The sequence below is a fragment of the Chlamydomonas reinhardtii genome, chromosome 12, assembly GCF_000002595.2.
Source record: "Chlamydomonas reinhardtii strain CC-503 cw92 mt+ chromosome 12, whole genome shotgun sequence".
NCBI lineage: Eukaryota > Viridiplantae > Chlorophyta > Chlorophyceae > Chlamydomonadales > Chlamydomonadaceae > Chlamydomonas > Chlamydomonas reinhardtii.
The window spans coordinates 6780931-6806552 of NC_057015.1; the positions used below are offsets into that span (position 1 = coordinate 6780931).

Below are 25622 nucleotides of genomic sequence, written 5' to 3' on the forward strand. Positions count from 1 at the left end.
CAGTGAAGTGGTCTATAGACCGTCGGTCTGCCGTCTCTAGTCCAATTAGACCGATGGTAACCGAGGTGACAAAGCCGTCGTTCTCACGGGGATAACCGCCAGGTAACCGGTGATTTACCGATGGTTTAATGGGGGCTGGAACGGTAGGGGCAGGCAGCCCCGCTGGCGCCGGCGCGTCGCTGTACACCCACGCCCACGTGGTGGCGGAGTCCGGGCGCACATGAGTAAGCAGCGCCCGGGTGAGCATCTTCCAGGGTTGCCGGCCTGGCTGGGCAAGGAGGGCGAAGGTCTTAGCTTGCAGGGCAGACAGGAACGCAGGCAGGTCGACGTGGTTGACACCCCCATCCTTGTACGTCAGACAGGCCGTTTCTTGCTTTGGCAGCAGGAGCGGGTTCCCGTGCAACACCAGGCTGGCGTCCTCAGCGTGCATGGAGCGCGCAGCAAAGTGGTCCACCAGGTCGGTGAGTTCCTTCAGCTGCGCAGGCGACGGGTTGAGGAAGCTGAAGTGGTAGGCCAGCTTCGCCGCCAGCACCTGCTTCGCAATGTGCACACGGCCAACAAGAGTCAGAGACAGGGCAGCCCACAGACGCGCCACAAACGCCATGCCGCGAGCCCGCCGGGTGTACAAGTCAGCTGCAGCCGCATCCGAGTCCCACGACAGGGGCACACCCAGGTGCGTCACGGCGCCAGTGGTAAACGGCACCCCCGTGTGTGGGCAAGGGCCCGTCAGGTGCGCAAACCTGCCAAGGCCCATGGCCTTGCTCTTGTCCGGATGGACACGGGCGTTGGACGCGCGGCAGAACAGCTGTACTGCCGCCATCAGGACCGGCCCGTCCACCGCCGGGTCGCGCGCCGTGAGGGTCGTGTCGTCAGCGTGGTGGGCAGCCGGTGGCGCCTGCTCGCCGCTGGGTAACAGGGGCGTGCGCAGTGCCCCTTGCTCCACCTGCCGCCGCAGAAAGGACGTCAGTGGCTGCATCTGGATGACCCACAGGGGTGGTGAGGCGGTGCTGCCCTGCGGCAAGCCGTTCAGCACTGGGAAGGCGTCAGAGAGCATCCCGTTCACACACACGCGGGCAGAGCCGTTGGCAGTGAGCAGGCGGATCCATCGCAGCAGCACTCATACCCCTGCACATCTGCGCAGCGGTTCTGGTGCGTCACGAGGTCAGAGCCGATGGCAACACACGTGTCACGATTCAGGCAAACGGCCCTGTACTCCGCCTCACTGCCCGCACCCCCACCAGCGCGCCCAGCCGGCGCGCCCAGGCCCCTGCCCCTGCCCTTACCACCACCCGCCAGTTGTGACGTCCGCAGTGGCGGCCCCGCCTGAGGCGACGCCTGGGGCACTGCCCGCCCCGCTCCTCCACCCTGGCGCCCCGACCCGCTGCCCCCACCAGCCTGCTGTCCCCATGCCGGCCGCCCAGTGGGCACGTGCGGCGGCGAGCTAGCACCGTCCTGCGGGGGAGGCAGCCCGCCGCCCAAGCGCCCTGCCCTCTGCTGCGGGAGCTGGGCGGGGCCACAGCGCCCTTTGGAGCTGGGCTGTTGCTGCGGCGGCGGCGGTGGTGCGTGCGCGGCTGGTTGCACCCGCCGCCCACGCCCGGACGCCGCCGTGGCCGCGCCATCGCCCGCCCCGTCCTGTCCCCCCAGCGTGGCCAGGACCCCAAACCGGGAGCCGGTCCGGGGCCTGGGCGGCTGCACCTGGCGCTGCTGCTCCTGCTGCTGCTGTTGCTGTTGCTGTACCCGCCGTTGCTGCTGGAGATGGAGGTCCGCCATGTAGGCCAAGTACCGCTGCATCGCAGCTTTCATCGCAGCTGCCAGCTGCTTATCCTGCCTGGCGGCTGCCCGCTGATCAAAGGGCGGCTGTGCCGTGGGCTGCTGCTGCTTGCCAGCCGGCCCAGCATCGGCAGTGTGACGCCTGGCCGCCGGCGGCCCCCCAACGCCTGCCGACGGCTGCCCCCCGCTAAGCCCTCCCGCTGCCACCCGCTGCTGTGAAGAGGGCTGCTGCTGCCGCTCGGCCCTCAGGGGAGCCGCAGCAGCACGGGTTTTTTTTTTTTAAAGTCATCCTTACAAGGTTGCGGTGGTAGACGCACTACCACCCTACTGCCAAGGCAGCCTGGATCATATCACAGAACCTCGATAGGGCCAGAGATCAGAGAAGAGAAGAGAAGTTTTTGTTCCACCACACACCTACTGGAAACCTCAACAGCCAGGTGACACCACACACCTACTGGAGTTCTCAACAGCTAGGTGACAACTACAGCCACTGCCATGACCACACAGATCATCTAGAGCTCTGCAGTTGACAGGCCCAGAGCTCCACTTGAATCTTGGATCTTGAACTTGAAAGCTCTCCAGTTGCAGGCCCAGAGCTCCAGCCTTGTACCCCAGAGGCTCCCTGCACCAAAGGGGGGGGTCTACACACCACCAAGGTGTGGATGGGTTTTGGTAAACCAGGGCCCTTCCTGGTGGGGTGACCGGGATTCGAACCCAGGATCTCTCGAAGCCTTAACGAAATCGGCTCGAGTGTCTTAACCATTTAGACGACCCCCCCCCCCTGCCAGCTCTGGGTGCTTCCCCCCGCCACCAGAGCTGGCAGCGAGGGCGAGGCCACGGCAGGTGGTCCGCGGGCGCCACCAGCGGCAGCCGCTGCGTCACCCACACCCGCCGCCTCCTGCATCTGCACGTCCCTGGAGTGTCCAGCTTATGTGCAGGCGAGGACGTGGCTGCAGCAGCTGTGGGCCTGCATTGCGCCCCAGGCAGCGGCGCCGCCAGTGACGGACGCGTGCTTCATGCTGGGGGACCGCATGGGTATGTGGGCCTCAGGCCCGCGGGGGGCGGGCGCGCTGCTGTGGAGCACTTTGCGGGCCACCTTCTTGTACGCCGTCTGGTGTGCGTACTGGTCCCGCGAGCCTGCTAAGCAGACGTCGGAGCATGTGGTTCGGGAGGTGGTCATCAGCGAGCTGCGCAGGGTGATGCAGCTGCGTTTCACTGCCGCCACGCTAACCCCTGAAACCCTGTCGGCTCTGCCCACTCAGCTTCTCACCGCACAGCTCAAGGCGGCTAAGCTGGAGCACTTTGTTGCCATCTGGTCGGCGGGTGGCGCGCTTTGTGAAGTGGAGGAGGTTCAGGGTGGGTCACCGAAGTTGAACTTGCGGCTGACGCTTGCATTTTTTGTTTTCAGGAATCATCCTTACAAGGTTGAACAGGGGCAGACGCGCTGCCCCCCTGCTGCCTGAAAGCAGCCTGGTCCCCGAGACCAGATCACCTGTGCAGGCCCCCTAGGTTTCCTTTTGGGCGGCTTTTCTATCCAAGCGCTGGCGTGGTGTACTATCGTCATCAGCTTATCTGGCGTCCATGTGTTTTAGCTCTGGCTGGCGTCGCAGCGCCTGGGCGGCTGTGGGACTTCCTGCACAGCGCGTCTTGCAGCGGGCTGGAGCCCACTTAGTCAGCGCCACATCTGGCCCGTTTAGTTTTCTGCTTGTGTCTCCTCTGCCGGTTCTCCTGGGGTGTTGCTTAAGCAACCGACTTGTGGGGGTGGGGTGGGTTTGGGCGGGGCGAGTGCGTTGCGCTGGTGTTTTCTTTTCTGGCGCACGGTGGTGGTTTTTTTTTTTGAGGAATCATCCTTACAAGGTTGAACAGGGGCAGACGCGCTGCCCCCCTGCTGCCTGAAAGCAGCCTGGTCCCCGAGACCAGAACCCTGACAGGGCAAGAAGAGAAGAAAAGAGAAGAAAAACAGAAAACAAACACCTCGAAAACCGCCACCAACCACCCCCATCCATCCCACCCCACCCCACCCCGACCCGGCAGACAGAGCAGGAGGCTGGCCCCCCCGCCCCCCGGGAGGGGTTGCAAAAAAACACCGCCAGGCCTAACCCAAGCACCAACCTACACCACAGCCTAACCGCAAGAACCACCACCACCGCGCGCCAGAAATAGAAACACCAGCGCTACGCACTCGCCCCGCCCAAACCCACCCCACCCCCACAAGTTGGTTGCTTAAGCAACACCCCAGGAGAACCGGCAGAGGAGACACAAGCAGAAAACTAAACGGGCCAGATGTGGCGCTGACTAAGCGGGCTCCAGTCCGCTGCAAGACGCGCTGTGCAGGAAGTCCCACAGCCGCCCAGGCGCTGCGACGCCAGCCAGAGCTAAAACACATGGGCGCCAGATAAGCTGATGACGATAAACGCCACGCCAGCGCCTGGAACAAACCGCTGCCAAAAAGGAAACCTAGGGGGCCTGCACAGGTGATGCAAGCGTCAGCCGCAAGTTCAACTTCGGTGACCCACCCTGAACCTCCTCCACTTCACAAAGCGCGCCACCCGCCGACCAGATGGCCACAAAGTGCTCCAGCTTAGCCGCCTTGAGCTGTGCGGTGAGAAGCTGAGTGGGCAGAGCCGACAGGGTTTCAGGGGTTAGCGTGGCGGCAGTGAAACGCAGCTGCATCACCCTGCGCAGCTCGCTGACCACCTCCCGAACCACATGCTCCGACGTCTGCTTAGCAGGCTCACGGGACCAGTACGCACACCAGACGGCGTACAAGAAGGTGGCCCGCAAAGTGCTCCACAGCAGCGCGCCCGCCCCCCGCGGGCCTGAGGCCCACATACCCATGCGGTCCCCCAGCATGAAGCACGCGTCCGTCACTGGCGGCGCCGCTGCCTGGGGCACAACGCATGCCCACAGCTGCTGCAGCCACGTCCTCGCCTGCGCATAAGCTGGACACTCCAGGAAGATGTGCGTCAGGCTGGCCCACGCCCGCGGGCCAGGTGGCCCGCAGGCGGGGTGAGGACAGTGCGCCCCCAACCCCCCGCACCCCGTGGTCACCCGTGGCCGAATGCCCTTGCCCGCCCTGTACAGCCCGCAAGGCAGGTAAGCATGTTGCAGCCGGTACACCAGCACCTTTGCCCCCCGACTGGCGTGGCTGTCCCACAGCCTCCGCCACGTACCCCGCAGAAGGGACGCATCCGGGGGCGGCATGCGAGGGTCGCCCTCCACCGCCGCTGCTGCTGCCGCCGCCGCCGTGGCAGGCCCAGTGCTAGGTCCCGCCCCTCCCGCCGCCTGCTCCTGCAGCCGCGCGGACCGCCGCGGCCCCTCACCCGACTGCTGGGACGGGGACGCATACGACTGCAGTTCTCTCGCCGGCGTGTTCTGCTGCCCGGCTGCCGCGGAGGTGCGGTGGAGCCAGGGGTCCAGAGCCACCGGGTTATTGTGGAAATGCTGCGCCGCCGTGGTGGTCAGCTGCGCCGCTGCATGCTGCCACTCCGCCTCCCGCTCCGCCAGCCGCGACTGTGCCGCCGGCTGGGGCCCCGAATCCCCCGCCTGCTGTGTTGGCGCCGGGCACGGCATGGCTGCGGGGCGGGCCGGAGCCGGAGGCGCGGCCGGGTTATTAGCCGCGGTGATGGCCCGCCGCACGTCCCGCACCGTGTAGTCCGCCAAGCTGACACCCGCAATCCGGCAGTGCTCCGGGTGCACTACCACCCCAGCCTCCGGCGCCAGGAAGTACGGCGCCCGAGGCCACGCCCCCGCCCGTTCCCCTGGTGATGCTGCATCGTACGCCGCCCGCTCTTCAAAGGTCCACAGGTGCCACGGCTTGCGATGCTGCAGCACACAGGCAGGCTGCCACGCCCCATCCACCGCCGGGGGCAGCACGCCAGGCCCAGGCTCCAAGAGCCGCCCCGTGTAGTGGACGTAGGACATAGCCCCCGCAGCGTTAGCCACCCACAGCTGGTCCAGGCTAACCCGCCACTGTGGCGGCGCCGCTGGCGGCTGAGTGGCTGGCTGCGGTGGATGCTGTTCCACGCCCGCGCTCCGCACGTGGCCGACCGCGGCCGCCAGCCGGGCAGGCAGCCCCGCTGGCGCCGGCGCGTCGCTGTACACCCACGCCCACGTGGTGGCCGAGTCCGGGCGCACATGAGTAAGCAGCGCCCGGGTGAGCATCTTCCAGGGTTGCCGGCCTGGCTGGGCAAGGAGGGCGAAAGTCTTAGCTTGCAAGTTCAACTTCGGTGACCCACCCTGAACCTCCTCCACTTCACAAAGCGCGCCACCCGCCGCCCAGATGGCCACAAAGTGCTCCAGCTTAGCCGCCTTGAGCTGTGCGGTGAGAAGCTGTGTGGGCAGAGCCGACAGGGTTTCAGGGGTTAGCGTGGCGGCAGTGAAACGCAGCCGCATCACCCTGCGCAGCTTTTTTTTTTTGAGGAATCATCCTTACAAGGTTGAAGCTCGCTGACCACCTCCCGTACCACATTTTGTTTTTTTGAGGGATCATCCTTACAAGGTTGAACAGGGGCACATGCTCCGACGTCTGCTTAGCAGGCTCGCGGGACCAGTACGCACACCAGACGGCGTACAAGAAGGTGGCCCGCAAAGGCTTTTTTTTTAAGGCATCGACCACGGCAGAGGTTGCTTAGCGATAAGTTGGTGTGTAACGTCGGTTCAGACCCGAGTTTGATTCTCCCCAAATTCGGTACAGGGGAAACCTCTGTGCGTATTCAAATCACGCACAGTCGCTCCGCAGGGACCGCACGGCTCTTTAGTCGTGTCCTTGTCATCCGTGGCTAACGTCAGATAAGAGAGCGGTCGTAAAGTGCCGGCAAAGGGGCCGGACTCTGGATTGATCCAGAGTTTCAGTTGAGATGTTGCCCAACAGTCGGCATTACCTGATCCCCCGATCTCAGGTACCGAAAGCCGTGAGGGTAGATCATCCGAGCTGAACATGGATAGGACACCAGGGGCTTAATCCACTAGCGGACCGCCATGCGATCCATGGGGCGTGCCCCAAAGGGAGTCAAGTGACATGGGACGCAACCTGACGCAATGCACGGTGTTATAGTGCTGAGCTTGAGAGCAGGCGTGTGCAAGTAGTGACCCTTCGTGGCGTAGAGGTGAGGTGAAAGGAGGCTGGTATAGGATTGGCGACTGAAGTCTCCGTATGATCTGGAGTGCCAGAGTTGTAACATACGTACGTAGAGCGAAAGGTACTGCGGATGCTGGCGTGCGCACAACCTTCCGGACCGGTGACTGGGGCGGGGTCGGGGTCAGGGGGGTCGGGGCTGTGCGTCGGACGGTTGGACGTCGAGCCCTACACGTTTTGCCGATAACAGAGTCTCAGCATCGCCGCATTGCTTCATATACCGCATGCACGCTCAGTCTGCAGGTATTGAACAAAACGGCAGCATGGCTATTAAAAGTCGCGACTCCGCGGGACGAAGCGGGGCTGGCAAGAACTTCGTTGCGGCGAAACCGTCTTCGTAATCCAGGATGCCTTGATAAATTGATAACAATGCCTAAGATGTATAGCTCTGATTTATTGGGGCTGACAGCGCGGCTGTATTATGTGGAAATGCTTGCGCTCGCAGCACACGCGCCCGCGAGGCTTCTGACAGGTATATAGGTGCCCATGTTGAAGCCATTTATATGTTAACAAATTTAACTGGATCAGCAGGAGCGTCTGCGATAAGATCGGCATCTAACATGTCTTTCTTGCAGCTGAGGAGTTCATAACATATGTTTGAGTGTGTTAAAACTCTTGCTGTCACAGTTACTTTCGCGATCGAGGTTCCCTGACTCGAGTCGGGTGACGGATCTGCGTCGCTGGGGCCTCCTCTTCCTTGTGTACAGTGGCTTCGTGTAACTCATTGCTTATATAATAGCAGCGTGCAGTCGGCAGGCGGCGGGAACGTGTGTTTACCAACTTAGCGAAACCGTGCGTTCTGAAACGTATGGGTGCGCCGCGCCCCCTGCGGGGGCCGGGGCACGCCAACCCCGCTCCCACCGGTGGGCAGGACCGGCAAATGATAAGGTGGTCGGGGTGACTTCCCGCCTTCTCTCGAACTGGGTTGAGAGATGATCAGCGAAGGCGTTGCCCCGTTAATACATGCTAGGCCCTATGGGCCAGCGTTGGGATTATTATTATTATTATTTTTCCTATATCATAAGAAGAATACTTATACAAGGTTTCGGTGCAAAGTGCTCCACAGCAGCGCGCCCGCCCCCCGCGGGCCTGAGGCCCACAGACCCATGCGGTCCCCCAGCATGAAGCATGCGTCCGTCACTGGCGGCGCCGCTGTCTGGGGCGCAACGCAGGCCCACAGCTGCTGCAGCCACGTCCTCGCCTGCGCATAAGCTGGACACTCCAGGAAGATGTGCGTCAGGCTGGCCCACGCCCGCGGGCCAGGTGGCCCGCAGGCGGGGTGAGGACAGTGCGCCCCCAACCCCCCGCACCCCGTGGTCACCCGTGGGCGAATTCCCTTGCCCGCCCGGTACAGCCCGCAAGGCAGGTAAGCATGTTGCAGCCGGTACACCAGCACCTTTGCCCCCCGACTGGCGTGGCTGTCCCACAGCCTCTGCCACGTACCCCGCAGAAGGGACGCATCCGGGGGCGGCATGCGAGGGTCGCCCTCCACCGCCGCCACTGCTGCCGCCGCCGCCGTGGCAGGCCCCGTGCTAGGTCCCGCCCCACCCACCGCCTGCTCCTGCAGCTGCGCGGAACGCCGCGGCCCCTCACCCGAGTGCTGGGACGGGGACGCATACGACTGCACAGTGCTCGTATCTTCCTTCTTTTCGACAGAAATTTGCCCCCAAAAGCCTCCGGCGGAAGAAATTTTTGATTCTGAAGTCCAAAAATCTGTGAAAACGCTTCAGGTTTTGGGGGGTCTTTCTGAGAATGGCAGAAGACATTTTGGGGCGTTTCTGTCACTTGTCCGGGCCCAAGGCAAGGGTGACTGAGGTTCTCCAGGATAATCTACGGCCGTGTCCTGCTGGGGGGCACACCACGATAGGCCAGCCTTCTACCAGGGTAGTCATGCCGTGGGTGAGTGAGCATGATGAGCGTGGGTGAGGGCGCTGGGGTTTGGCGTGGGGATGGGCCACGATTTGCCATGGAGCCATGAAGCCGGTGCTTTATTCAGCAATAGCGTTAATGTGGCAACAGCTACCTCACCCCGCACGCTGTAACAGTGGCACATCCCGTGCGGCGGAATATTTTGCTGTGCCGGAGCCGGAACGGGGGCTGGGGGCAACTGCAGCCGCATTTGGCACGCTGCAACAGGGCAAGCCTGACACACCCCTGGCCTGACACGAATCGCGCATATGTTGGGGGCGGAGCCCCCGGAAAAATTTTGGGGATGAAAGATGCGGCGGCAGCGGGTTTCTGAAAATTAAAGATGCCTGTTTTCGGAAATCTGTCACTGGCGCCGCGCCTGCCTTCTTAAGATACGAGCACTGCGACTGCAGTTCTCTCGCCGGCGTGTTCTGCTGCCCGGCTGCCGCGGAGGTGCGGTGGAGCCAGGGGTCCAGAGCCACCGGGTTATTGTGGAAGTGCTGCGCCGCCGTGGTGGTCAGCTGCGCCGCTGCATGCTGCCACTCCGCCTCCCGCTCCGCCAGCCGCGACTGTGCCGCCGGCTGGGTCCCCGAACCCTCCGCCTGCTGTGCCGGCGCCGGGCACGGCATGGCTGCGGGGCGGGCCGGAGCCGGAGGTGTGGCCGGGTTATTAGCCGCGGTGATGGCCCGCCGCACGTCCCGCACCGTGTAGTCCGCCAAGCTGACACCCGCAATCCGGCAGTGCTCCGGGTGCACCACCACCCCAGCCTCCGGCGCCAGGAAGTATGGCGCCCGAGGCCACGCCCCCGCCCGTTCCCCTGGTGATGCTGCATCGTACGCCGCCCGCTCTTCAAAGGTCCACAGGTGCCGCGGCTTGCGGTGCTGCAGCACACAGGCAGGCTGCCACGCCCCATCCACCGCCGGGGGCAGCACGCCAGGCCCAGGCTCCAAGAGCCGCCCCGTGTAATGGACGTAGGACACAGCCCCCGCAGCGTTAGCCACCCAGAGCTGGTCCAGGCTAACCCGCCACTGTGGCGGCACCGCTGGTGGCTGAGTGGCTGGCTGCGGCGGATGCTGTTCCACGCCCGCGCTCCGCACGTGGCCGACCGCGGCCGCCAGCCGGGCAGGCAGCCCCGCTGGCGCCGGCGCGTCGCTGTACACCCACGCCCACGTGGTGGCGGAGTCCGGGCGCACATGGGTAAGCAGCGCCCGGGTGAGCGTCTTCCAGGGTTGCCGGCCTGGCTGGGCAAGGGCATATGACCGGGTGCACCGGCAGTGGCTTTTGTTTTTAAAGTCATCCTTACAAGGGTGCGGCAACCCGGTCTCACCCGCGTTTTGTGCACCGTCCAAATTTGCACTCGCTTTAACCCCGCAAAACTGGTCGGGGCAAAAGTCCGACTAGGAATCCAACCTTATGGGCAGCTTGCCAGCGTGTCAGATCCGTAGTCCGACATTTGCCCCAGTGCCGTACGGCCCTTTCCGTGTGGGGTCTCTTGGGGGCAGATAGGGGGGTTCCCCGACGGCAAAAGGGTCACCCCTGATTTCCCCGCGCTCTCAGGCAATTCTCATACATAGCATTGACTTGCTGGTTGAGTGGCAGGGCGGTCTGCGCTCGCCTGCGGTCGAAGTAGGTGGGTTTTGGCCAGCCAGCCAGCGGGCTCGATGGGTACGTGCGGGCACGGAAACGTGCTGGAGGGGGCATAAACTCACTCAACATGCTATTTAGACACATAATACCGCATTGGAATGTATCCCGGAGCAAAATGCGAGAATCAACCGACTGGCCATTTCGCGACCGAGCGAGGTCCCTCAAGCAGCCATTTCCTCAATATATCAACGTTGCCGTGCCTATACGTAGCTATATGTAGATGCTAGAGAGTCTCTGCGGGGGCTAAAAGCAGCTCTTCGCGCAAAATGTCGGGGCATGCAGCTGCATTTCGCGAGCTCGGCGAGCGGACAGGCCGCGGCAGGGCCCATAACAGCTATTCATAACATACATATGTCATGAATAGGCACTTGGGGCGGTTTGGGCCTTGGACGGTGCCGCGTGTATGGGCACGTCCCGGGTGCGTGAGACCGGGTTGGGGTGCGGAGTGCTGTCGAAACGCGAACGCGAATGTGCGCGACACGAAGAGAAGTTGTAGTCGCTAGCACGCATAGAAGGCCGGTTAGCAGGAGGCGGTCACAGCAGACATGTTACCTCATCCAGACGGTAAACGCCACGGGCAATAGAGGAGCGCCGCCGACCCATCACTGATATAACCAGGTTGCGATGGCTAGGCTGTCGGACGGCTGGCGGGCTGGCGCGGAGCGGAGCTGCGGGGCGCGCGGCATCCGAAACCAACCTGGAAAACACCAGCGCCACCGTCGGGGTGCGGTGGTAGACGCACTACCACCCTACTGCCAAGGCAGCCTGGATCATATCACAGAACCTCGATAGGGCCAGAGATCAGAGAAGAGAAGAGAATTTTGTTCCACCACACACCTACTGGAGACCTCAACAGCCAGGTGACAACTACAGCCACTGCCGTGACCACACAGTCCAGTCCATAGACCATGCCGTGCCCGGCGCCAGCACAGCAGGCGGGGGGTTCGGGGACCCAGCCGGCGGCACAGTCGCGGCTGGCGGAGCGGGAGGCGGAGTGGCAGCGTGCAGCGGCGCAGCTGACCACCACGGCGGCGCAGCATTTCCACAATAACCCGGTGGCTCTGGACCCCTGGCTCCACCGCACCTCTGCGGCAGCCGGGCAGCAGAACACGCCGGCGAGAGAACTGCAGTCGTATGCGTCCCCGTCCCAGCACTCGGGTGAGGGGCCGCGGCGTTCCGCGCGGCTGCAGGAGCAGGCGGCGGGCGGGGCAGGACCTAGCACGGGGCCTGCCACGGCGGCGGCGGCAGCAGCGGCGGCGGTGGAGGGCGACCCTCGCATGCCGCCCCCGGATGCGTCCCTTCTGCGGGGTACGTGGCGGAGGCTGTGGGACAGCCACGCCAGTCGGGGGGCAAAGGTGCTGGTGTACCGGCTGCAACATGCTTACCTGCCTTGCGGGCTGTACAGGGCGGGCAAGGGAATTCGTCCACGGGTGACCACGGGGTGCGGGGGGTTGGGGGCGCACTGTCCTCACCCCGCCTGCGGGCCACCTGGCCCGCGGGCGTGGGCCAGCCTAACGCACATCTTCCTGGAGTGTCCAGCTTATGCGCAGGCGAGGACGTGGCTGCAGCAGCTGTGGGCCTGCATTGCGCCCCAGGCAGCGGCGCCGCCAGTGACGGGCTCGGGCTTCATGCTGGGGGACCGCATGGGTATGTGGGCCTCAGGCCCGCGGGGGGCGGGCGCGCTGCTGTGGAGCACTTTGCAGGCCACCGTCTTGTACGCCGTCTGGTGTGCGTACTGGTCCCGCGAGCCTGCTAAGCAGACGTCGGAGCATGTGGTGTTTCCTTTCTGTTTTTTTTCTCTTTTCTTCTCTTCTTGCCCTGTCAGGGTTCTGGTCTCGGGGACCAGGCTGTCTTCAGGCAGCAGGGGGGCAGCGCGTCTGCCCCTGTTCAACCTTGTAAGGATGATTCCTCAAAAAAAATGTGGTTCGGGAGGTGGTCAGCGAGCTGCGCAGGGTGATGCAGCTGCGTTTCACTGCCGCCACGCTAACCCCTGAAACCCTGCACTCTGGGAAAAGGGGGGGGGGAAATCCCCAGAAAAACAGGGGGTAGTTCCCCGGAAAAATCTTCCCCGTATGCTTTTCGAAGAAAGTAGGAGTTTGTACGGGGAAGTCCTTACGGGGAAGTTCTTACGGGAAAGTGAAGCCCTTTTTACGGGAAAGTTCAGCACCTGAATGGGAAAGTCTTGGGAGCTGCTAACACACTTAGGATCCACACTGTACACCACGCAATACTGCGTTATCCTTTCACAACACCGGCCACGCACCTGCTCCTCGTTGACAAGTCCATACGCTCATGCAACACTAGTACTACACCAAACCTCGTATGATGTCTGCCTTATATGTATGCGTGCAAACTCTAACATGCAACTAGCCCCATCACTTGCGTGTCTGCTGGGTACGATGCATCCGAGATGCATCCGACAACCTTGATGCCCACCTCCACCACAGCCGCCACATCTCCCTACGACCAAACTCCGTCCTTGGCACCATCATACATGCCCGCCTCCACCCCTAGTGCTGGACCAGCTGCTGCCCATGCCGGATCCTTAGTTGCGCCTCCACTGCCCGCTTGTTGGCTGTGTTGCCTGGTTGCGCCTGCATGCATGCGGCCACACATATATGTTACAGCTAGCCACTCCGCTGCCACAAACGGCAGAGACGACACCTTGCAGCCAAAGTCAGGGAGGCAGCGTGTAAGAGACAAAAGCCCTGTGCACGCAGGGTTGCCAGGGAACCACCTTACGGGCACCTCAGCATCTCCGTCATGCTTCACACCGATTTACCCAGCCACCTCCCACCAACACACACACAACGACGCACAAAGACTGCATCTGTGTATGCCAACATGTATCGTGGACACTCACCGTTGCTGGGCACAATGTTGGAGGTGTAGTGGCAGTCAGCCAGCCGTCTGGGGGACGGGTCCGGAGGGAAAAAGCTGGGGTTGGGTGTGCGATGGGACAGGGTTGGGTACCAAGGTGTGGCAGGGCAGGGCAGCGGGCGGGTATGTGACACGGGAATAAGATATCATGGCAAGGTAGCCGCACATATATGTTACTGCTCGTCATTCCTCTGCTACAAACGGCAGAGACGACACCTTGCGGCCAAGGTCAGGGAGGCAGCGTATAAGAGGCAAGAGCCCTGTGCACGCAAGGGAATCACCTTCCGGCCACCTCAGCATCTCCGTCATGCTTCACACCGATTTACCCCACCACCTCCCACCAACACACACAACGACGCACAAACACTGTGTCTATGTATGCCAACATGTGTCGTGGACACTCACCGTTGCTGAGCACCATGTCGGAGGTGTAGTGCCTGTCAGCCAGCCGTCTGTGGGACCGATCCAGAGGGGAAACAGCAGAGGTTGGGCGCCAAGGTGTGGCGGGGCAGGGAAGCGGGCGGGTACATGACACGGGATCAAGGTATCGTGGCAAGGTAGCCATAGATACCAACACCTTACAGGCAGGCAGGTAGGCAGCAAACAGTCATTTGTTGAAGCCCCCCCCCGCCACCGAAGCCGCCTACGGCCCAGCACCTACGACAACTCCCTAAACCCATCTCATTGACTCACCCCAAAGAGCTCCTGAAACCGTTCCAAGAGCGAGAGGTTGAATCCTGCACAACACACAACACACGCGGGGTGGACATGGGGGGCGGGCGGGCGGCAATCAGTTCGCCTGCAACATGTGTTCTTAACGCATCCCATTGTCATTGCAACCTGTCGACTAACCTGTGGACGAACGTGGGGTAGTGTTGCAGAGCAATGTTGCATGGCGATGACGCGGGGGACCGAGAAGACAAACTTTGAAGCAAAGCTGATAGAAAAGGACGCTGACTCTTAAACCTTACGTGACAGCTGGCTTCAGCTGACGTCTGAGCAGCGTCGCCGAGCCGGTCAACGAGTCGGCAGCGCGAGAATTCGCGTCCCAAGCCAGCAAAGTAGCTACTGACATTTGGGCTAGCCTTAACTTGTGTTCAAAACGTAAATTAGCGGGGGAGAGCGGAGCAAGGGACAGCAACATAAGTGCAACAGGCCAACAGCTGCAGGAACAGCTGAGCTCTTGCTGAGCCAAAATGCAGTGCATCAAGTATATGTAGGTACTATATTTATGTATGCTACTATATTTGTGTAAGTTAGCACGCTTGTTGCTTGAAGTCAGGCTCGCGAAACCCCATGCAGATGCTCGCTGGTCGCCTCTTCCCCCCCCCCCCCCCCCGCCCCGCCCCGCCCCGCCCCCCCCCCCCCGCCCCGTTTCCATTCCATCAGCCTCTAACGACTTCCCAAATCCTCCCTGCCTACATGCCTGTTCTCTGGGGCTCAAGGTGTGGATGTGACATTGGTGCCGCACCTCGTCCTACACCAGGCCCCGCCCACCCCCCCCCCCACCGCCACACACACACACTAGCCACGCTGCATGCGCCACATCCGCGCCAAATCCTCATGGACATCAACCGCTTGCCACCGCTTGCCACATGGGCTTCCCATGGGCGGTCAGCTGTTTGCCAGCTGTTTGCGCCTGACAGCTCAGGTCACCGGCTGCACCAGACGAAAGAGTTCCGGTGAACCTCCGTGCAGTTCCGGGTTGGGTTGAAGTGGGGTGGGATGGGGTCGACTGCCTGCATTATGTATGGGGATGGCTATGGGCTTCCTGCCGGAGGAGGCTCTAAGTGCCTTCTCTCGTGAGGAGTTGTGGTTAGTGCGCCCGCCTGCGGGGCTTGCGCCACCTGTGTGGGATGTGGTGTGTCTCGCTGCTATGTCTGCCCTGGACTTTGGTCGGCAGCGTGTGGTTATGGCCGGGTTGGCGGCGCGAGCGAAGCTGCCGTCGGCCCGGGTGCTGAGCATTGGACTTGCTGTCGTAGCTGACTTCTGGGGTCGTCTCCAGACGTTTGTGACTTTGGGTATCAGGCCAAAGGGTTGGGACGCTGTGCCGTTTGCGCATCACTTCATATCTCGGGCTGTTGGTGACGGCATGGTTTTGCGCTTGCCGTATGACGCTGATTCCCCGCCCCCCTCGCCGTGAGAGGTTGTGCGGTGGCTCTGTGTGTGGGAAGGATGCACGTGTGGGCGACCGTTCTAGTACCTGGACGCTTGCGCCCTGGTTAGTGCGTGCGTGTGTCCTGTGGCCTAGACGTTTCCCGGCACTCCTGTGCCTAGGCTTGTGACGTTGAGGCACAGCGGTGGGGCTCTGGCGGGTTGAGGCTTGGCTAGGACTCACTGTGCGCGGAGTCACACGGACTTTGCCCGCGGGAGGGTTTGCAGCAAAGTCGGGGTTGGGCCCTGATAGCATGTGATGGCTCGGCGTCTTCGGGAGCTGGGACTGTCCCCTCTGTAACATCCGCATCCATTATGTAACAAACTTTAAGGGCCTTAATGAGCTTGAAATTAAGGGAGCCTGCACATATGCGAGCACAAATCCGCCAGCAGCAGGGACGTGGGGGTTCCGGGGAAACCTGGCTACGGGTAAGTTTTGCCCCCTTTCCGGGAAAGTTTTGCCCCGTTATGGGAAAGTTCAGCATCTTTCCGGGAACGGATTTTTTTCCGGGGAAGACCTTTTCCCAGAGTGCTGTCGGCTCTGCCCACACAGCTTCTCACCGCACAGCTCAAGGCGGCTAAGCTGGAGCACTTTGTTGCCATCTGGTCGGCGGGTGGCGCGCTTTGTGAAGTGGAGGAGGTTCAGGGTGGGTCACCGAAGTTGCACTTGCGGCTGACGCTTGCATCACCTGTGCAGGCCCCCTAGGTTTCCTTTTGGGCGGCGTTTCTTTCCAGGCGCTGGCGTGGCGTATTATCGTCATCAGCTTATCTGGCGCCCATGTGTTTTAGCTCTGGCTGGCGTCGCAGCGCCTGGGCGGCTGTGGGCCTTCCTGCACAGCGCGTCTTGCAGCGGGCTGGAGCCCGCTTAGTCAGCGCCACATCTGGCCCGTTTAGTTTTCTGCTTGTGTCTCCTTAGCAGGTTTTCCTGGGGTGTTGCTTAAGCAACCGACTTGTGGGGGTGGGGTGGGTTTGGGCGGGGCGAGTGCGTAGCGCTGGTGTTTTCTTTTCTGGCGCGCGGTGGTGGTGGTTCTTGCGGTTAGGCTGTGGTGTAGGTTGGTGCTTGGGTTAGGTCTGGCGGTGTTTTTCTGCAACCCCTCCCAGGGGGCGGGGGCGGCCAGCCTCCTGCTCTGTCTGCCGGGTCGGGGTGGGGTGGGGTGGGATGGATGGGGGTGGTTGGTGGCAGTTTCGAGGTGTTTGCTTTCGGTTTCTTCTCTTTTCTTCTCTTCTTGCCCTGTCAGGGTTCTGGTCTCGGGGACCAGGCTGCTTTCAGGCAGCAGGGGGGCAGCGCGTCTGCCCCTGTTCAACCTTGTAAGGATGATTCCTCAAAAAAAAAAGCGGCGCCGCCAGTGACGGACGCGGGCTTCATGCTGGGGGACCGCATGGGTATGTGGGCCTCAGGCCCGTGGGGGGCGGGCACGCTGCTGTGGAGCACTTTGCGGGCCACCTTCTTGTACGCCGTCGTCTGGTGTGCGTACTGGTCCCGCGAGCCTGCTAAGCAGACGTCGGAGCACGTGGTTCGGGAGGTGGTCAGCGAGCTGCGCCAAGTGATGCAGCTGCGTTTCACTGCCGCCACGCTAACCCCTGAAACCCTGTCGGCTCTGCCCACACAGATTGCATTGGTTACAAGAGGGACTTGCTGACGCGAGTCACGAGCGACATCTGCTCTGGACCTCAGGGACGTGCCACCTGCATCGCCGACGACCTACTCTAGTAGTAGGCTTGCTCTCGTAAGAGCTCCATTTACCTCCGGTTCTGCTCCTAACATCGAGTGCTAGGACCCTGCTCAATCACCCGACCAACCAGAACTACTGGATTTTTGGGAGTCCGCAGCAAACCTTCCGGACTGAATTCAGTCAAATCAACTAAGGCCTAAACTCGTCCAGCCCACTGCATGTCCGTAGTCTATTCATTCCGATTGCAATCGGAGGGGTGTATGGGGGTCGAACCCATGACCTCGAGCGAATCCGTCCCTTGACGCTATCCACTCGAAGCGGAACCGCCCACACAGCTTCTCACCGCGCAGCTCCAGGCGGCTAAGCTGGAGCACTTTGTGGCCGTCTGGACGGCGGGTGGCGCGTTTTGTGAAGTGGAGGAGGTTCAGGGTGGGTCGCCAAAGTTGAACTTGCGGCTGACGCTTGCATCACCTATGCAGGCCCCCTAGGTTTCCTTTTGGGCGGCGTATCTTTCCAGGCGCTGGCGTGGCGTTTTATCATCATCAGCTTACCTGGCGCCCATGAGTACTAGCTCTGGCTGGAGTCGCAGCGCCTGGGCGGCTGTGGGACTTCCTGCACAGCGCGTTGTTTGCAGCTTTCTTCTATGTCTTGCAGCGGGCTGGACCCCGCTAAGTCAGCGCCACATCTGGCCCGTTTAGTGTTTCCTTAGCAGGTTTTCCTGGGGTGTTGCTTAAGCAACCGACTTGTGGGGTTGGGGTGGGTTACGGCGGGTCGAGTGCTGGTAGCGCTGGTGGTTTCGCTTCTGGCGCGCGGTGGTGTGTTTTCAGGTGGTGGTGTATCTTGCGGTCAGGTTTTGTTGTAGGTTGGTGCTCGGGTTAGGTTTTGCGGTCTTGTTTCTTCTCTTCTCTTTTCTTCTTGCCCTGTCGGGGTTCTGGTCTCTGGGGCCAGGCTGCGTCGGGTCCTTGTGCCCAGCAGTTGGGGGGCAGCGCGTCTGCTTCCGTTCAATCCTGTAAGGATGATTCCTAAAAAAAAAAGCCACTTCCGCGCCTGCGTGTAAGCGGGGCACTCCAGGAAGACATGCGTCAGGCTGGCCCACGCCCGCGGACCAGGTGGCCCGCAGGCGGGGTGAGGGCAGTGCGGACCCAAGCCCCTACACCCCGCTGATGCACGCAGCAAGATGCCCTTGATTGCTCGCCCAGTGCAAACCACAAGGAAGGTAGGCGTGCTGTATCCGGTAGACCAGGACGTTCGCTGCCCGACTGGCATGGCTGTCCCACAGGCGCTTTTTTTTGGGCTGAGCCCCCCCAGCGAAGCGTTCCAGGGGGGGGGGCGAAGCCCCCCAGGAACACCCCTGTCCGTGCGTGCGTGCGTGCGTGCGTCGGCAAAACATAGCATACTGGCGCAAACCGCGGCTGCTACGTATTAGTATATGTTAATGCCTATTGCATGTAAATAGGTGGCAGGGAAAATTCGGGCGGAGCGAGAAGTGCCTTCGCGCGTCCATGGAAATTGACTTTCGCGAGGTCGCGAGGAAAGCATCCGATGCCCGCCGATATGCAGTCTATAAGGCAAACTATGTTGGCGGCAAGCAAAGCGGGGAAGTATATCGAAAGTCTTTGAGCGACTTGCGCTGCCATGCCTGCCGACGCGCCAGAATGCCGAGAAGCCCCGAGGTCGCCCCCGCCCCGCGCCTAGCCCTTTGAGCGTGGGGCGCCGGGGAGGTGTTGAGTATGGCAGGAGGCGAAAGAAATGCTTGGGGTGTTTGGGAACGTGACAAGGCACGCATGTGGCGCGGAAAGTCCCGCACGGCCCCAACCCGAGTGTCCCTAGCCGATGCGCCTGCGCGTCGTAGCGGCATGGAGGCTCTGACTGTGGGGCGTTACACGCCTATTAGCTCCCAAGCGTACGGGGGCTCAGCCCATTTTCCAGCTGTACAAAGCTGACACCCCTTGTTTGAGGCTTCATCGCTGCCAAGTACGGTTCAGCACGGCTGCATCAGGAGGTGTCTACATGAAGCGTCCATCACGATAAATGCCACAACGGTCAACACCTAGAACACAACTTGATTGATGGCTACGTTCGACCCATCAATTGTCCAATGCTCAGACGCAAGAAATCTCCTAATGGCAGGTTTGGGTCCAAGGCTGTCAGCGCCCTGCTGTGGGGAGTAGCCTACTCCCAGCAGGCATGCCTACACTGGCACACTCCTCAGAAGATGTTCAAGACCACGTACTTCTTCTCTTCTGCTGCTGCTTCCTGCGAGCTGTGGGGTGTTGAGGGTTGCCTGGTGAGTGCTTGCCTTGCTTGCCTCTCCTCTGTAACGTCCACATCGGAAAAAACTGTCATCCGTCCTAACATCCTGCGCCTCAAAAAAAACATAACTCACAATCGATTACGAACGCTACACTAAGGGAATTTATCATTCACACGAACTAGCCCCGCACCGCGCCAGCACACGCCAGATCTACTTGTGCCAGAACTGCACGCGCCAGCACTGTACACTGCTGACCAGTGATCACACTGACTTCCATCCTGCGTGCAGCCGAGATACGTGTTGGCCTTAGTGGCATCAAGTACAGTTACATACTCCCACGCACTCGGGGCCCTCAGCCTGGTTTGTGTGTCTCAAACATCTGAAAACGTGATCAACAATGCAAGTTGGCGGCACGAACCCGGGGAACTGGGAAGCCCGGACCTTGGCCCGGACCCTCATTTGGAAGCTTGTTTGTATGGCAAAAAATAGGGCCCTTACCCCCATGCCCGCCCTACCCTACATTAATCATTCTTTAATGTGCGTCAAATTGAAAACTACCTGCGCTGTGGTGATAGGTCGCACAACTGCCCAAACTGCTCATGGCGTGGGCTCCCAGGATCCGCAGCCCGTTGCCGGCTGCCAACACACGCCCTCAACTGCTGCACCTGTTTCAGTGGAGGCTGCTTGGCGTGCCTCTGCTGGTCCTCGTCGTCCTGGTGTGTCGCAGCCGCACCTCTGCCTGCGGCCCACTCATCTGGCCGTGCGGGCACTCGTTGCCCTGCTGTGTGTGGGGAGGTGGGCTTTGTTGGCCTCCGTGAGACTGCATGTTGCAGCGCACGGGGGCCAGACATGGTCACTTGAGGTGGTGGTGGGCCATCGGAACCTCCAGCTAGACTCCACCCCAAAGTGGCATGTCCCTGCGTCCACGCAGCCCCGTCCTGAGTAGCAGTAGCTTCAACTTCTGTGCTCTGGATTCCAACGGCGGATTGGGCAACCTCGCTAGATGGAGCGGGCCCTCCCCCACAACTAGGCGACATAGTCGCTGGACTCGAGGTATGCCCGGCCGCCGCATCCACACCGGCGGACGTGTCTGCAAGGTTCTGCTCACGGCGCTTTGCGGATCGGCTGAAAGGTACCGCGGCTGCGCGAGCTGCAGCAGCAACCCCGGTTAGCGGCTCCTCATCTTGCTTGCGCCTTTGCGACGAAGGCGCGGCAGTGAAGGCAGCTGCGGTGTCCGCGGCACGACGCCGATCTTCCACCGCCTGCCTGAGGCGCTGCGCCTCGGCAATGGCTGCCTGCATAGCCGTCAGCATTTCCTGACGGCCTGTCGCCGCCTCATGCTGCTGCAAGGCATGCGGTGACCCCCCAGTTCCTGACTGCTCGCTCACTGCGGCGTCGCCCGGCAGCATGCTGTTTACAGGCACTGCTGCTGCAGCCGCAGTATGCGCCAACAGCGACGCCGCCGACAAGCTGAGCCCCCGCACACCTGTACTGCCGCCAGCACCATTTGAGATCGCGGAGGTTGAGTGTAGGTGTGGTGCAGCTGCCACCATCCGGACCGGATGCAGACATCCTGCGGGTTGCACAGCATCAGCTGTGTGCGCACCGCTACCGGATGCCTCGCAGCCTGCCGTCTCGCGCACAGCCCACTGACGCTGCTGCGTGGGTGGAATGGGGTATGGCTGTGCACGCAAGTACTTATCTGATTGCTGTTGCTGTAACGCCCATGAAGAATGCTGCGGATTGGGCCGCCAGGACAGTGTGTCCTGCTGACCAAGCCCACTGATGAGTGACGGATCTGCTTCTGCCCCCCACAAACCATTCTGCCCGTTGTAGGGGTGAGACTGCAGCTGCCACTGCATCTGTTGCATCCCAGCGTCCGGATCTCCAGGCTGCGCCTGCGGCTGGCGCTCGTCTGGTGCGGCCAGCTGCTGCGTGTCACCGCTGTCCTCCTGTCGGGCGGACGCGCCATGTAGCTGTGCGGCCACGCCGCCGCCGGCTCCCAGTGCGGCCGAGGCAACGCTGCCGGGCCACGCACTGACCAGCATGGGCAAGTCCGCAGCAGAGCTTGCTATCTCCACAGGCCCTGTAAGGGAAGCATGTAAAAGATAACAGGATGTGAGTTCCTGAGCTCCCACTGTTGTGGCAGGTTGTAAACGCAAATCTGTGTCCCGGTACACGGACTGCCTTAGTGGTTCCCATCACAGTGGTATGCCCGACAACGGACCTGAGCGAGCAGTTGACGTTGTTGCTTGCGCCGCAGGTTGCAGGCGTCGCGGTTTGATCGGCGCACGCGATGGCGTGAATGTGCCAAGCAGTGCACCCAAGACGCCGGCGCGGCGCCAGCTTGGAGCGCCGGCTTGGAGCGCCGGCTTGGAGCGTGTCGTAGGTAGCCTAGAAGGGACCACGGTCACGTCCGCCTCTGCCGCACCTCCACTTCGTATAGTGGCAGCAGATGTGGCTTCCCAAAACCCCATGGAGGGCTGCTGCAGCTGCTGTGACTGCGAGGGTATCAAAGCTGCTGATGCGGGCGTGTTCTGGAATGGAAGCCGCTGCTGCTGAAGCCTCAGAGACATCTGCGTCAGCTGCAGTTGCAGCTGTAGCGCTTGTAGGCGCAGCCCCGGCCCCTGCGGTGTGCTGCTGCTGCTGAGTCCTGAGCCCGCTGACGTATCGCCATGCCGTGCCCCAGCTCCAGCCCCCACCGCCGTAGCAGCTGGCAGCACACCTCGTCCAGACACGGCTGTGCCAACAAGGCCGTTACCGACAAGCCCTTCCGGAGTACCTGCTGGCTCAATGCTGAGCCCTTGCTGCAAGGTCAACAGGCGCCGGGGGCTCTCCCGCTGATGCACCGACTGCTGCACGAATAGCGCTGGCTGCGGCTGCGTCCAGGCGGCAGCAGCGGAGGCCCCACTACTGCCAGACGGCCCCACAGCCGCGCCCGTGTGCACTTGCGACCCGCTGACCTCACCGCCGCCCACAGCCGCCGCCGCTTCAGCAGCGACGTGCAAAGCCCTGGGCGCAGCACCAGCAGGCAGCAGCGCACTGAAGGCTGGAGCTGCGTGCATAGCCTGCGTTGCTGCGGCACCGGCATTGTTCAGTGCCGCGCCTGCAGCGTGTAATACGGACCAAGGGAGTTGCACCGTGTTCCAATCTGCTGCGCCTGACGATTGGCTTGCATGCACGTCTGGCAGGCGGGCTGCTGACTCTGACCGCTGGACACTGGCGTGCGCGGCGCCGGCAGCAAACGAAAAGACCGCAACTGTGGTGAGCGGCCCAGCGCCCGCCGGAGCGCGTGCATGCGTCGGCTCAAGCCCGGCGGCATGGCCAATGGCCTGCGGTGCAGCGGCCTCCCCTGTGCGCGGCGCCTGCTGTCCGAACGCTGTCAGCGACAGCGACAGCCGCTGTTCCTCCCGAGACCCGGCCGCTCCCGGGTCCAGCGTGCTCCCTACTCCTGCTGGCGCGCCCGCGGTGGACGTGGTGGCCGACGTTGTCGCCTGCATGGCCATCAACTGCTCCGGCGGGGCAGCAACACTGCTCTGCCGCGGGCTAGGATTGGTGGAAGCGTGGCCATCGCCGGATGCACGCCGCGCCTGTTGCGGCTCAATGCCGCACAGTACTCCGCAGAAGCCGGCCATGGTCTGCAACAGGAATTGACACGCCAATGAAGGCATAAAAACCATAATGCAGGACCGCGCTGACACATTCACGGCCAGCTAGGTGAACTGGACTCGCGTGCGGTTTGTAACGTGCATCGGAATCATGTCAGGGTTGGTGGCGCGAATGCAGCAATGCTGCGGTGGCGAGCGCGCTATTTTGAGGTCTCCATGCAAGCGGCCATGCTGCGGTAGTGCGCGCGCTATCGTATGACCTAAGGAGCCTAGTAGCCCAGAAGTCACAGTTTACGCTCACATGGAAGATGGTCACGATGCCAAGCTCCGTGCTGAGGAACTCCAGCCGCTCCTCATCCGTCATGGACATGCCCTGCGGTGTTGCGCCAAATTGTAGTGATACACATCCACGTTTTGACCCATTGCCTGATTTGAGGGGTAACAAACCGCTGCTGCCATGTGCTGGTTGCACCGGTACCCGCGGTGATTTATCCGCCATTCCGCTCGAACGCCTACGTACTCACCAAGACGTGTACCAGGGCATTGCGGTAGAGGATGCACGCGGCCAGTTGAACGGCCCGGAACAGTAGGAAGAGGGAGATGCCATGGATACCGATAAGAATTGTCGTGATCATGTCCAGCAGCAGGAAGAGGCCGAGGACGGGCGGCTTCTCCTGGAAGCCGGCTGCAAGCAGCAGCAGGATTGACAGCGTGCAACGGGCGGCTTGGTAAGTGGTAGGCGCGGAGTACGCGGAGTGTACCCATGTATGCGGGCACTCAGGTATGCGGCACGCCCTAGGTGATGCACCGAGCCAACCCCTGCTTGTCCCTTGCTGGATAGGGTCTCGCGCACTCACCCATAACGCCGACGAGGTCCACCACTAGTGAGAACGCCACCTCCTCAAGAGTCAACACTGTGCGAGTACACGCATGACCACGAGGCACGCGCATAGCGACGTCAAGGCGTAGAAGTAGAGTACAAAACATGAATGACACGCGCACACCCCGCCACCGCACGAGGCCGCCGGTTTTCAGGCGCTTTATCCCCGGTCTCCCATACTCACGCTTGGGCGTGGGCCACCAGTACAGGCTCACGCCGTTGGCACCCACACTGGACCACTGCCTGCCCATGTGCAGGCCCGACGTGAAGGCCTGCACCAGCAGCGACACCAGGAAAAATACCATGTCCGCACCTGGGGGCGGGTACAGGTATACGGTGCAGCAGGGGTGGGAGGCAGGTGAGGTCAGCGGCGTGCAGGATGGTGGAGCAACACAGGGAACGTTGTGTAGGTGTGAGATACCTTGCTGTGCGCGTAAGCCGTTCGGTCCAGTACGGGTCCGAACAGGTGCAGACGTAGGCAAGTACACCAGGAGATATTGCGCAAAAGGTGGGGCGGCCAGGCGCTGCTGAGCGCGGTCACTAGTGCATCCCATCACCCCGCCACCTGGGACTGGTCCAGCTAGCGCTGTGCTACCAGCGGTTCAGCACTCACCCACGAGAGCCATGAAGGTGTAGCGCCGCGGTTGCACCACCCTGCGCCGGTAGGTGACCGCCTGCTCGGCACGCAGCGCGTGGAAGGCTGCAGCGGATGGCATTTGAAAAAGAGATGCTAGGCATTCATCCATTCGACAGCAACCACTCCAACCCCAAGTGCACCCCGATGAAGGGCAGGCTAGCGTTGATGTTGTGGAACCGTGCGTCCCGCAGCGAAGGGAGGCCCAGCACACCAAATGCCCCCTCCTTTCCGTCCCTTTCCACCCAGCGCTCTGGCTCCAGCGCCCACCTGTCCGCGACTCCGCCTGTACGCGCGCCTCTTCGGCTCGCTGCCTGCGCCCATTCCGCCGTGTACGGCTTGCTGGGTCCGCGGGCACCTTGGAGGTGTCGATGCCAACAACGACGCTGCGAGGAGGCAGGCGTTTTGGGCCATCTCCGATTAGGTTTGCGACCCCGTGCCAACCCCCAGGGTGGGACGTTCCGTTTTTGTCTGTTCAAATCCTGCCAGAGTGCCGGCAGTGTACCGCAAGCCCACTGGCACGGAGCCTGCTGCTCTCCTCCTGGTTCAACCCATTTCCATACGTATCTGGCGTGCCCTGCAGTGAGCCGAGACAACATGGCCGCCTCTCTGTGTTCCCCGAGCGACGTTTGGGAGCCACGTACATGGGCATGGCCATGGTGAAAAAACGCACCTGCCGTCTGGCTGCAGGACGACGCGCGCTGCATCCTCCGGTATTTCCGCTATGAAGTCAACGTCCGGATTCGATTCCAGCAGGCCAGCGAACGCGTCCGGGTCCGCCGGGTTAACAAAATCCTCTGTCTCCGCCTCCGCTGCCATTTGGCCGACATCTACTCCGACTGGAGCATCCCCAGCGCGCTGTGCCATAATCAAGGCACCATTTTCTAACGAGTGGGTACCCAGTGCGCACGCTGCCCCGTAACACTATCACGAACGTGTAATTAATATGTTCGGTAAGTCACTTTCCTAACAACATCAAAGAAACAAAACGACGATGTCGGGTTTCGCCTCATGCTCATGCTCATCGGTGCCCATATTTATTGTGGGTGCCTAACGCGATAGTGACTACATATATGT

At 61.8% G+C, this 25622-nt stretch overlaps 3 protein-coding genes across 3 annotated transcripts in view; all 3 read right to left on the reverse strand.

The window, feature by feature from the left end:
• Positions 1-1822, reverse strand: part of CHLRE_12g554116v5 (uncharacterized protein) — a 4246-nt gene extending 2424 nt beyond the window's left edge. The window contains exons 1-4 of the mRNA XM_043069058.1: positions 1696-1822; positions 1284-1452; positions 375-1032; positions 1-264 (exon numbers count right to left, since the gene is read on the reverse strand). The exon at positions 1-264 is cut by the window's left edge and continues 2424 nt beyond it. Coding sequence (XP_042918820.1) covers positions 126-264; positions 375-1032; positions 1284-1452; positions 1696-1770 — 1041 coding nt within the window. The 5' untranslated portion in view covers positions 1771-1822 and the 3' untranslated portion in view covers positions 1-125. The remainder of the gene's footprint in view (positions 265-374; positions 1033-1283; positions 1453-1695) is intronic.
• Positions 1823-12586: 10764 nt separating this feature from the next.
• Positions 12587-14562, reverse strand: CHLRE_12g561601v5 (uncharacterized protein). Its single transcript, XM_043069182.1, has 5 exons — positions 14195-14562; positions 14036-14079; positions 13748-13794; positions 13326-13372; positions 12587-13056 (listed from the first exon to the last, which is right to left on the reverse strand). The coding sequence occupies exons 1-5, from the start codon at positions 14234-14236 to the stop codon at positions 12973-12975; spliced, it is 264 nt and encodes an 87-aa protein (XP_042918821.1). The 5' UTR covers positions 14237-14562; the 3' UTR covers positions 12587-12972.
• Positions 14563-19036: 4474 nt separating this feature from the next.
• CHLRE_12g561602v5 (uncharacterized protein) lies at positions 19037-25492 on the reverse strand. The gene is made up of 9 exons (XM_043069183.1): positions 25219-25492; positions 24816-24931; positions 24525-24611; positions 24096-24224; positions 23889-23945; positions 23556-23716; positions 23333-23404; positions 21651-23061; positions 19037-21509 (listed from the first exon to the last, which is right to left on the reverse strand). Exons 1-9 carry the CDS (start codon positions 25362-25364, stop codon positions 19978-19980), a joined length of 3711 nt encoding a protein of 1236 aa, XP_042918822.1. The 5' UTR covers positions 25365-25492; the 3' UTR covers positions 19037-19977.
• Positions 25493-25622: the final 130 nt, after the last annotated feature.